The sequence below is a fragment of the Bombus vosnesenskii genome, unplaced genomic scaffold (genome assembly GCF_011952255.1).
Source record: "Bombus vosnesenskii isolate JDL3184/JDL3185 unplaced genomic scaffold, Bvos_JDL3184-5_v1.1 scf7180000013288, whole genome shotgun sequence".
In the NCBI taxonomy this organism is placed as follows: Eukaryota; Metazoa; Arthropoda; class Insecta; order Hymenoptera; family Apidae; genus Bombus; species Bombus vosnesenskii.
In genome coordinates, this window is record NW_022882941.1 from 651,424 (window position 1) to 663,949 (window position 12,526).

The 12,526-nt window shown below is 40.5% G+C and overlaps 1 protein-coding gene across 1 annotated transcript; it reads right to left on the reverse strand.

Annotated features, from left to right (window-relative positions):
* Positions 1-513: 513 nt before the first annotated feature.
* LOC117232440 lies at positions 514-2,271 on the reverse strand. Its single transcript, XM_033491789.1, has one exon. The coding sequence runs from the start codon at positions 2,269-2,271 to the stop codon at positions 514-516; it is 1,758 nt and encodes a 585-aa protein (XP_033347680.1).
* Positions 2,272-12,526: the final 10,255 nt, after the last annotated feature.

The following is a 12,526-nucleotide window of genomic DNA, read 5'->3' on the forward strand; positions in this document are numbered from 1 at the left end:
CGGGGGAGGCCCATGTTATGTCAACAATGGAGCTCCCTCTGCACGTCAGCCCCTGTTCACTAACAGAAGTCCAAGTCCCGCGGCCCAGTTTGATAGCGTGCGGCCGCGCGCGTTGGTCCTGGCGTTCCCCCATTCCGTGGACTGCGCGTTGAAGTCTCCCAGGACGAGCACTTGTCGGGGGAGTCGTCGTCTGACGCAGTCGCCAACTCCGTCTAGGAATTCTTCGAACGCTGCCCGTCCGCTGTGACACGTACACCCCCACCACCATCATCCCTGCCCACTCGACCGCGGCGTACCCGTTGCCGCGTTCCAGCAGGGCTCCGTGGGCGAACGCTCCTGATGTCCAGGTGACGGCAACCATTCCGTCCGTGTCTCCGACCCACTCCGGAGCATCCAGAACTCTGTATGGTTCCGCCACCACCGCTAGGGCGACCGTGCTCTCCCGGATGGTTTGGTGGAGCAGGTCTTGTGCTCGCCTTGACCTTCCCAGGTTAGTCTGGAGGATGCGCATTCTCAGTTCTTTGGTGTTCTTTCCTTGTTTGTGGCTTCCTCCGTGCCTACCTCCTTGTTCGCGGGCTTAAGGTCGCTTTGCGACGGGGAGCCTTTCTCGCTGCCTCTTGCAGCCGTGGATCCGCGGGCGGCTCCTTTCGTTCCTTTCTTCGAGGGGGCGCAGGCCGGTCCCCCCATCCTGTGCACCGACGGTGCTCCAAGCGCCTCGCAGAGCAGGCATTTCGGGCTCGCAGTAGTGCATGCTCTCGCCTGGTACCCTGGTTCGCCGCATCTGAAGCACAGGTGCCCCTTGTCTTCCTTGGCGGTGCAGGTCTTCCCCGTGTGTCCTATCCCAAGGCATCTGTAGCAGTGTAACGGTCTCCGTTCGATGGCTTCGACCTTCGCCGTCGACCAGCCTATGGCGACCTTTCCAGCCTGGACCAGTTTCCTCACTGCACTGGCAGGGCCTCGTATCCATACGGTGCCAAGTCCGTTCCGGGCGGGGCGGATTTCTCCGAGCCGGATGTCCTCCCGCTTGCAGCCGCTCTCCCTCGCCAGGGTGTTCTGGATTTCCGCCTTGGTGGCCGCTATGTCAATCAGGGACACCCTTGCCTCCGCGGCTCGGAAGGGGGTCGCCACGCGGACCTCGTTCGGGTACAGAGCCCGTTTCAGCTGTGCTGCGAGCGCTGCGGCCTTCTCCCTTCCCTGGTCCTCAGGGACCTCTAAGATGACACCTCCAGTGATGGTCTTCCGCATCCTCATCGTGTTGATGCCGAGCTCGGTCAGGGAGACACTGTCCTTGGCCGCAGCCAACACCTCCGCGTAGGATTGGCTCGATTTGTCCGTCAGGGTGATTGTTACCGCTGACGTTCGCGGTGCGCGCAGGAGGGGCCCCCTGCCTCCCCCTCTTCGTGCGTTCTCCAATCCACTCTCCGGAGTTTTCCTCTGGCTCTCCGCCCCTGTCTCGGGGATCAGCTTCGCCGGCTGCTTCTTCCCTGCCTCCTTCTTCTTTCCTCTTCTTTTCCTTCCGACGGTCTGCCATTCGGTGACAGCCGTTCGGCCTCCCTTGGGCGCTGGGGCGCTTGGGGCTCCAGGCTCCATCCCTCTCGTGTTCGCGGCAGGGGCGACCTCCTTTCCTTCTCCTTTTTCTGTTCCCTGCAGTTGTTCCTCCAGTCGGTGCAGCAAGGATCTCATCTCCTCTACAAGGTGCTCGACTGCAGCGAGACGCGCCCTGTAGCTGCTCTCATCCGCGGTGGGGCGCGAGGCCGGTTCTTTTCGGAGTGCCTCTACCGCCGCCTCCAGTGTTGCTATGCGTCCTTGCGCTATAGCGAGTGCGTCGGTGACAGGGTCCGTTCTCCTCACTATCTCTGTCACGCCCGCGGTGGTGGTTCTCGCCGCCTCCTTCAGGGTTTTCCCCTGCGTGCCCTTGTGGCCGCGGGGTGCCTCGGCAGCCTTGGCCACCTCGGCGGCCCGGCGAATCAGTTCGGCTCCTATGTCCGCCGTTGTGGCTGTTCTCATTTCTTCAGCCGGGTCCGCGGGGAGTTCGGGGGATTCGTTGGCCTTCTTTCTCTTCGCTCGGGGTGCTTCTCTGGCGGGGGTTTCCTCCTCCTCTGTTGTTTCCTCAGTCCATATTCCCTCCTTGTCCAGCGTGAAGCGGGAGGGTCCCTCCTTTGGCGGCATCGCCCTCGTCATACTCCTGGTGCTAACGTGCGGCGGCTCCGCAGCCAGTTCCGTTTCCCCCCGTCCCCTAGCGTTTTCCTCTACCTCCTTCTCTTTCGCCATGGTTGCGTCCGTTTCCCCGTTGGGCGGGAAATGTCGCTCGGTCAGCACTCTGCCAGTCGCTGTCACTTTCAAGTGGCCCGCGCAACGCGCTTCGGCGCACGCACCAATATGGCTGCGTCTGGGTAGTTTCTCGAGTAGCCCGTGTAGTCACGCGTCCTAATATGGCTACTCCACCGTCCTAACCTCACACTTGGTTGGTTTCGCTTTAACTCCTCCTTGTCTAAGCCGGACTTCCCGTATCCACACCCGTTTTGCGCTCACAGGCACTAGTCCTCCACTCTGGTTACCTCCCTTGCCCAGGCTCTCCAATTTTCCGGAGATTTCGATTACGCTCGCAGCTCCGTCCTCTCTACGTCTGCCTCCCATGTATCCCCACCACTCACCTCCATTCCGTATTACTAAACTTAACCTAATACTATCGAAATTGAAATAAGGAACGAGGAGACGTAAAACGATGAAAACGCAATCTTAGATCAAAGATAGTACGACACATCATTAGCAGAAATTAAAATTGCAAGAAGAATGCAATAGCAAGGACTTCAAAAAGTGAAAAATTCAAAAACATTTCCACGAAAATCACATCAGTGAAGGAAAAAACCCAAACACTTTTGGAAGGACACCAGCAAAAATGAAGATTGCAGCGTTCGCAGAAATAATTATGTTTTTCGAGCATTCGCAGAGAGACGTGATCGCGAGAAAGCACGTCAACGGGCAAATTCCCGTTACGATTAGATAATCGACGCCACGAAATGATCGATCCCCTGATTTCTATTACGATAATAGGGGTGGTTCAATTGAGGTTACACTGAATTAACAGGTATAAATTAATGTTTATTCCAACAACTTTGTAAAGAATATAATTACACTGATGCGTATGTACAAGTTACGTAAGTGATTGTTTTAAGGATAGAAGCCCGGTAATGACATGTTGACTGTTCTAACGATAAAGAATAAGTGAGGTAAAGTAACGATGCTGTGTCGGAAGACAGCTAGTCGTGGGTGGGTCTAATCTACAAGAAAGATCTGATTTGTCAAGGGCAAGGTTTCATTGGGAGAGTGACAATAAGAATACGGTTATTTCCAAAGGAAATATTGCGAAAGTAATAGATGAGGATAATAAACTTACAGCTGTAGCGTTCAAAGAGAATGGGACATATAGAATAAAAAGTATATTGATAGGGAAGAAGCACTTAGTAAACAGCGCCGAACGTAGTGGTATGAGTAAAAAGGAAAGATGGCATAGGATGCTAGGACACGTAAATTTTAAATATTTAGAGATTTTGGGTAAAGAGCAGCTAGTGACTGGCATACCGAATGAATTTGAAAAGGAACTTTTGAAATGTAGGGTGTGTATAGAAAGCAAAATGCATAACTTACCTTTCAAAAATAATCGAACTAAGGCTAAGGAAATAATGGAAATTATTCATACGGACGTATGTGGTCCCTTTAAGACTACCGGATTCAATGGAGAAAAATATTTCATTTCATTTATCGATGATTATAGTAAAATAGCTAGGATCTATTGTATAAAATCAAAAGATGAGGTCTTTGATTCTTTCGTACAGTTCGTAAATGAAGCCGAAAATTTAACGGGCAAGAGGTTAAAAATATTAAGATGCGATAATGGTAAAGAATATTTAAATAATCGAATTTATAAATTTGCTAGGGATAAAGGTATAAGAATAAATAATTGCCCAACATACGTACATGAATTAAACGGGACAGCGGAAAGGTATAATAGAACAGTGATGGAGATGGCGCGTTGCTTGTTAGCGGAAGCGAAAGTACATAAAAGGTACTGGCCGGAAATAGTTTGTACAGCGGTATACTTGAAAAATCGAATATTAGCGAATACTATAGAAAGAAAGACACCTTTTGAAATATTCTTCGGGAGAAAACCAAGTGTTAAAAATCTACATCTATATGGAAGTAAAGTGTTTGTAAGAAGGCCAGAACAAAAAAGAGTTTCCAAATGGGACAAGAAGGCAGATATGGGAATTCTATTAGGATATAGTGAAGTAGGATACAGAGTCTTATTAGGTGGGAAAATAACAATAGCTAGACATGTAGAGGTCATAGAGACAGACACTAAATGTATCGGTTTTGAGGAAAATTCATCAGAGGCAGATAGAAATGATAGCGAAGATAACTATTCATTGGTCGGTATGGATAAGGAAGAGTTAGAAGGTAGGAAAGATGAAAATAATAGTAGTATTGAAAGCTCAAACACTCCTAGGAGATCTACACGTATTAAGAAAACTCCAGTAAGGTATCCAGAAAAGGAAAATATTTGCGAGATGCATGCAAATTATTGTAAAGTAGATATCCCTCGTACATTTGAGGAGGCGATTTGTTGCGAAAATAATGAAGTTTGGAAACAGGCTATGGATAAGGAAATAGAATGTCTCTATAAGAATAAAACTTGGAAATTGGTAGAAAGGGTAAAAGGCAAAGAAGTATTAGATGTGAAATGGGTTTACACGAAAAAATCAGAGGACAGGTATAAGGCTAGATTAGTGGTAAGGGGATTTCAACAAAGAAACGTAGCCGATGACATATATTCTCCAGTGGCGAGTAATCAGACCTTTAAGATATTGCTATCATATTGTTGTCAAAATGGATTAATAATTGAGCAAATGGATGTAGAAACTGCCTTTTTAAATGGTGAAGTAAGCTCGGAGGTATATGTAAATCAACCAAAGGGATATGCGGACGGAACGAATAGAGTTTGTAAATTATCGAAAGCGCTTTATGGGTTAAAAGAAAGTCCGAGGGACTGGTATGAGTGTTTTGATAAGTATGTGACGAGATTAGGTTTTAAGAAGAACAATATAGAGCTGTGCCTATATACTTATGGAGAGGGAGAAAATGTTGTTTATTTGTTAATATACGTAGACGATTTGTTGATTTGTAGTAAAAACAAAGGGAAGATACAAAGTGTAAAAAAATTATTAACTGATAAATTTGAAATGAAAGATTTAGGTGAAGTAAAAGAATATCTTGGAATAAATATAGAGTATGATTATTTAAAAAATGAAATGAGATTAAGCCAAAAGAAATACATAGAATCATTAGCAAACAAATATAAATTACATAACAGCAAATTGTACTGTACACCTATGGAGACCAACTTAAAAATTGAAAAAGCTGAGATAAATAGAGAGGACGTTGGATACAAGAATTTAATTGGCGCATTGCTGTATATTAGTGTAAATACCAGACCCGATATAAGTTATAGTGTGAATTATCTGAGTAGATTTCAAGATTGTTGTAACGAGACACATTTTAAATATGCCTTGCGAATATTGAAATATTTGTACCGGACTAGAGATTTAGGGCTACATTATAAAAGAAATGAAAAGTGCGAAACGATAGATTGTTATGTGGACGCTGATTGGGCAGGAGATCATATAGATAGGAAATCGACTTCTGGGTATGTAATTAGATTGTATGGAAATGTAATTGGATGGAAGTCTAAGAAACAAAGGTGTGTGACAAAAGCCTCGACGTATGCAGAGTATGTTGCTCTATCGGAAGCGGTGAGCGAAGTAATGACTATCAGAGAACTAATGAAAATCTTCGATGTAAATGTAGACGATAACCCTGTAAAAATCTATGAGGATAACTCTGGAGTAATGAGTATAGCAAAATACGGAACTTTTACAAAAAATTCTAAACACATCGAAGTTCATTACCACTACGTTCACGAGTACGTAAAGGAAAATAAGATAAACATAATAAAAGTAAGTACAGAAGAAAACACTGCGGATATTTTTACGAAGGCACTGTGTAGAGAGAAATTTGAAAGGTTTAGGTCATGGATGAATGTAAAATAAGAGAAATGTAAATAAAGCGATAAATGTTAAATATTTTGTTAATTCGACAAGTTGTAAATAAAATTAAGTGTACAGTATAAATGTAAGGAGGCGTGTTAGGGAAGTGATACATTTACACTGTACATGAGAGTGTGTGTGTAAGGGTTAGAGGGCGTCAAGGACTTAGTGGAGACAAAAGACTGTTGCCAGATGTTAGAAGAATCTAGGATAGTCGGTTGGCGACCAGCGTGCGTGCAAGACGTTCTTCAGAGAGTAATATAGATGTATAACTGTTGAGTGGGAAATATAGTCAATAATTTGTATTCCCAAATCCTCGAATTTCCTAAACACGGATGGCAACTACTACTTAGTTAGTTATTTAGCAACTAGTTCGATACCAAATTTGTCAGGTTTACTGGGCATTTACCGAATAAATTTACACCTTGCTTTTGCCAAAAACAATCGTTCATCAACAGTAATATATGATCCTGGTTTATAATATTTTTGACTGTGCTTAATAGTTAAGTCGATTAATAACTCATAACCATTGAATTCTTCGTGATTTTATTAGTATAGAACATGTTATTAAATATCGTCGATATTTCACATCTCACTGGTTCGTGACAGTTGTAAAATTTTTCATGTTCACATACTTGTGTCACTACTACGCGGCCAATCTAGTCTAGCACACAAAATTATACATATCTCAATAATAGCTTACTCTTCTCCGCCCAATCAGACGAGTTAGTACACGTAAACAAAACTATTATTCAATTATTATTATTTCAATTATAGCCCGCTTTCCTCACACACTTTAATTTAAGAACTGTTCTCAAGCAAGCAAGAATTCTGGTACTTTATTTTGCTATAAACTGGATGATAATTATACCTGTATATACCAACATAAACATGCATCAATATACCTGCTTATACCAATCTATAGTTGTAAATGAGGTACAAATTATTTTCTCTTTCCTCGAATTATTTAAAAACGTCTGTTGGAATACAACGATATTACACACATAGACACATATAATCTTATACAGACACCTACACGGGCATTTGAGCAGGACACTTACACAGGTCATACTCACTGCTATATAGAGAGTGAGATTCAAAATCTTCTAAGGGACCATGGGTCACTACGTACAGTCAGTCTGAGAGTAACTGGCCAACTGTCAACAATCCATAAATTCTTTACCTGCACACTTTGTTAATTATACCATATCACTCACTTATATTTTAAATACATTTGGTTCTGTAATTCTGTTTAATAAATATCACCTAATATTATTTCAACATAAACATTGTGTCTTCCACAGATTATTTATCTTAACTTTAAGATTAAATTCTAACAACGTCATTAATCAAAAAAATCTTTTAACGTGCATCATAAATATACGTATGTTCTCAATTCATACATATACATAAATGTACCATGTAGGTAGATGAAGTTGAGCAAAGTGCAACATTTATTATCTCACAGCTAATAAGCTGTTCCGTATACTTCCTTAAAGTATCCATTGTAGAGATTTGAAAACCAATGCCGGCACATACGCTGGCACAGGCTTTCGGCGGAGTTCACTACAGTAGGGAAGGTTGTTCTTCACGAATATCGCGGCTATTAAGCGAGTCTACCTCTTATATGTATAGAAAAAAGTTATTCGAAATGTTGAGCTTTCCAACATATCTAAAAGTCATCAAAAGCGGTGTCTAGTCAGCTTTTTACAATTTAACAAAAAGATTAAAAAATGCTTTTATCCGGTAAATAACTTTCGTACTCTGTTTTATCATTTACAGACTGCATAGTAATTATGTTACAAAATTATAAATGCTTATGTCAACTTATACTTGCAAATATGCCATAAATTATTCTCCTTTGTAGATCATTCTATATTCTTCTTCCTGCATTAACGTCAGACAATTTCACCGCGTAGTAGTGACACAAGTATGTGAACATGAAAAATTTTACAACTGTCACGAACCAGTGAGATGTGAAATATCGACGATATTTAATAACATGTTCTATACTAATAAAATCACGAAGAATTCAATGGTTATGAGTTATTAATCGACTTAACTATTAAGCACAGTCAAAAATATTATAAACCAGGATCATATATTACTGTTGATGAACGATTGTTTTTGGCAAAAGCAAGGTGTAAATTTATTCGGTAAATGCCCAGTAAACCTGACAAATTTGGTATCGAACTAGTTGCTAAATAACTAACTAAGTAGTAGTTGCCATCCGTGTTTAGGAAATTCGAGGATTTGGGAATACAAATTATTTACTATATTTCCCACACAACAGTTATACATCTATATTACTCTCTGAAGAACGTCTTGCACGCACGCTGGTCGCCAACCGACTATCCTAGATTCTTCTAACATCTGGCAACAGTCTTTTGTCTCCACTAAGACCTTGACGCCCTCTAACCCTTACACACACACTCTCATGTACAGTGTAAATGTATCACTTCCCTAACAATCCGATGTAAATAGCAAATATATCATAAACAGTTTTCCATATTTGGGAAAAGATAGGGAGAAAACCTTTATTTTCGTTTGGAGAGTTTGTCACTGTAAAATTAGTAGCACATTAGTATACAGGGCGTGGATGAAATTTAATCGCGGAAAATTTCTTTACAAGCATGTCGATAGCGACTGATGTTAGCAAAAAATTACGGTTTTTGGAACAATTCGAACAAACAGAACGGAGTTGTTAAAATTGGCAAAACAGACAAATCACAATATGACACGCTTGTCAACAAAATTATATTGTTCAGACAACTGTACTCTGACAATTTGCAAATCTAAACCAAGTAAAATAGCACAGATTTTTGGTAGAAATACAAGAAAAAATAATGTTCATGCACCGGAGATTATTAGACTATATAATAGTATCAAATTCAGTGTAGGAATGTAGGAAGAAAAACTTTCGGGGCAAGCATTTTCACTTGAGTTGAGAGAAGAACTTACCACCGAATATGAAAAAGAGTAATAGCTACGCAAAGGAGAACCAGCAAAACCAGTAAAAAATACAAGTACCGGTTCACGCGAACAGAAAATATGCATGATAAGATATGTGAAAAACAGTGAGACTAACAATATTATATAGACTAACAGTGAGACTATAATTTGTAAAAAGTGCGGCGAAAGAAAATGAAATATACATTATTTCTTTCTGAATGAAAGGAACTATATTTTTTACTGTCAAATTAGGTATTATATTCATTCTATACTAGGAAATATAGTTGCTTTAAAGACCGGTCATTTGACCGGCCACGGTTGGAATAGGTACACGTGGAGTGTATCAATGTTATATAAGTTTGAAAGCTATATAATTCTAACATAGATTCCTTACAAAGAGAAATTGGAAATTTGCAATGTAAATAATTATCAATCGTTCAATTATTGCAGTTCGCGAGATACAAATATTCTTGCGATTTACTGTATTTGGATATTCTTCGTGCAATCATCAACGTGGACGGACGTCAAAGTGAAACCACGCGAGTTTGGCATTTCTATATATACAGAACGAACTGTCAACGCGAGTATCTTGAACTAGTTCGATTATTTGCTTACGCTGCTGGAATAAGAAGCACGGAAGGGTCCTTTTCGCGCGGTAAGTGCCACTTGTTAAACATTGCCACTTGGAACCGATACGAACAGGCATGAAACGGGCTGTCTCAGGAGAAGTATTCTTGCATTATTATAAAGAAATAGATATAGTAATATATTGATGCAAAGTGAGTTTGTTGTCAAAGCGAAGTGAAGAATGACGACATTTTGTTGAATTTGTTTGTGGTGCTGTGTTACGATTTAATTTCAGACTGCCTGTTTGCAGAGGTACCTTCCAAATATTTTCCAACATTTATTTTGACTTTACTTTGACTTTTACTTTGACTTTATTTACTGCCAATTTTATTCGTTAACGTTTGAGTATTTTTGTGGGTGGGTGTGAGTTTGTATAGATTATGTATAATAAACGGACAAGTAACGTTTCCTTCTGACACAGCTGCTTCAATTACGCGAATGTCAGAGGTGGTGCCTTAGATTTTCACATAGAAATATCTGTTGTTTGTGTATTAGTACATACAGTGAGGTGGACAAAAGGAGTTGTATTTTTTCTAGTAGTTTCTGATGTCTAGCACCGTTGATGTCACTCAACATCAACATCAACAAAGAGTGGAGTGCAATATTTCTTTCCATCTGGTGCTCGTAGTATTTGTTCGATCATGCGATAGGTTTGTTCAATAGTGTTGTGCTATCTTCGGAATCCAAATTCATGACTTTGCGGTTGAGTCCCTTGCTGTTGACAATACTACTGATTTTTGTGTATATTTCCTTCTCAACTATTGTTGATAGAATTGACAATAGTGAAAGGACTTTTATTAGTGAAGACTTCTTGGAGGTTATCAGCCATAACCCTTCGTTTGTTCTTCGTGTGATCTTTCCCATGTTCCTGTTGGAGTTTTGATTGGCCTTGCAGCTTGTATTGGTCTTGTTCTTTTTTGGTCGCTTTCCATAAGGAGTAATGTGATATTTCGGTGGTATTAAGGTTCAGGATGTATTTTCTAAATTCTTTATTATCGTAATTACGTATTTCCGCTTTTATGTATAGCCGATCGCAATCCTGGAATATCATTCTAAGTTAGTATAGTTGTTGGAAGACTGACTATATGAATCGTTGATGATTAATAAATGCTCGATTTTACTTCTTCACGTTACTCAAAGACTGGAATAAAAACAACAACTTGGCTTCGCAAAGATTACTGTTCTTCTAAATATGGTATTAACTCTTAAATCATTTCTTTATTTCTTATTCAATTTCAAGAAAACTGACTGCCTCTCAACTGAAAAACTGACTAACTCCAAGTTTATACTAAAAACTATCATGGGATAATTGTCATGTGACAATCCATGAATATGCGGAATTTCTATTCCTTTTTTAATATTTATTAAAATTACAATCAATTCTCGCGTTTAGAATTTTCAGTAATGTTTCTGGCATGGCGCAGTAACATGGCTAATTATTTTTAATAAGTTATTACTTATTATAGATAAGTATAATTTGTACGTAAGTATTGTACATAAGTAGATGTTACTTAATTTAAATAACTAGTTGAATCTATCGTTTAGGTCTAACGGGTAGTGTCTCTTCAGCCTGCGGATCTCGTCCGTTGTGTCAACTAGTCCAGTGATTAGGGGGTTTCGGTGTTTGTTGATTCTTTTGCTATATCTGTCGCTATATTTTGCTATTTCCTCTTTGACAGTGGGTATCTTGAGGTCGCGGTGTATTGTTTCGTTGGTGTCATACCAAGGTGCATCAATTAGGGATCTTAGCGTTTTCGATTGGAAACGTTGAAGTATTTCAATGTTGGAGTTATAGTTCTGCCCGAGCAGCCGAGCTAAACGGGCGTGTAAAACAGTGCTTCAGAGAAAATGCGGCAAGTGGGGAAGAAAAAGTTAAGAACGGCTACGCCCATAGCTAAATGATGGAAACCCGTGTCTTCTATTAAGAAGACAAGCAAACCTACCATGGAAAATATTGCACCAATAAAAATTATAAACAAACAAGATCAATACTACATATACAAAACAACAGATACATCAAAAACAAGTCAACCAACAGACCAAGGACAGGACTGCTCAGCCACAATAGAAGTTGACATTAAAATCAACAAAGTAACAACTCAACAGGACGAAAGCTGGAAGGTAGCCAGCTATAACGAAAAAAGACAGATAACAGATAATCTAGATACGGAAAAGCAGCGACGGCTGCAAGAATTACCGCTAAGAAACTCCTTCAGCTCGCTAAGAAAAGAATTAGACGACGACCCAACAAGCAATACCACAACTCAATCAACACACATTACAAAACCTCCAACAATATTTGTTGAGGCGCAAATAATAGACCCGCTTATTGATCAACTTAACAACATTGTTGGAAAGGATAACTACACAATAAAACAAACAAAATTAGAACAGGTAAAAATCCAAACAAACACACCAGAAAATTATAGGAAAGTTATAAAAGAATTAAGGGGAAAAAATGCTATATACCACACCTACCAACTCAAAACGGGAAGGAGCTACAAAGTAGTTATAAGAGGACTGCATCCAAAAATTAACACAAAAAAACTATGTGACGAATTAGCAAATATTGGCCACCAAACAACATATATAAACAATATTACAAGGTACGATACGAAGCAACCACTACCGCTATTCTTAATAGAATTAGAACCTAAAAATAACAACAAGGAAATTTTCGATATTAAAAAAATTTTAAACACATTAATCACAGTCGAGCCACCCAGGCACAAAAAAGACATACCACAATGCATGAGGTGTCAACAATATAGACACACTAAAAATTACTGCAACAGGAATCCCGCGTGTGTCAAATGCGCAGGAAAGCACCTAACAGCGAACTG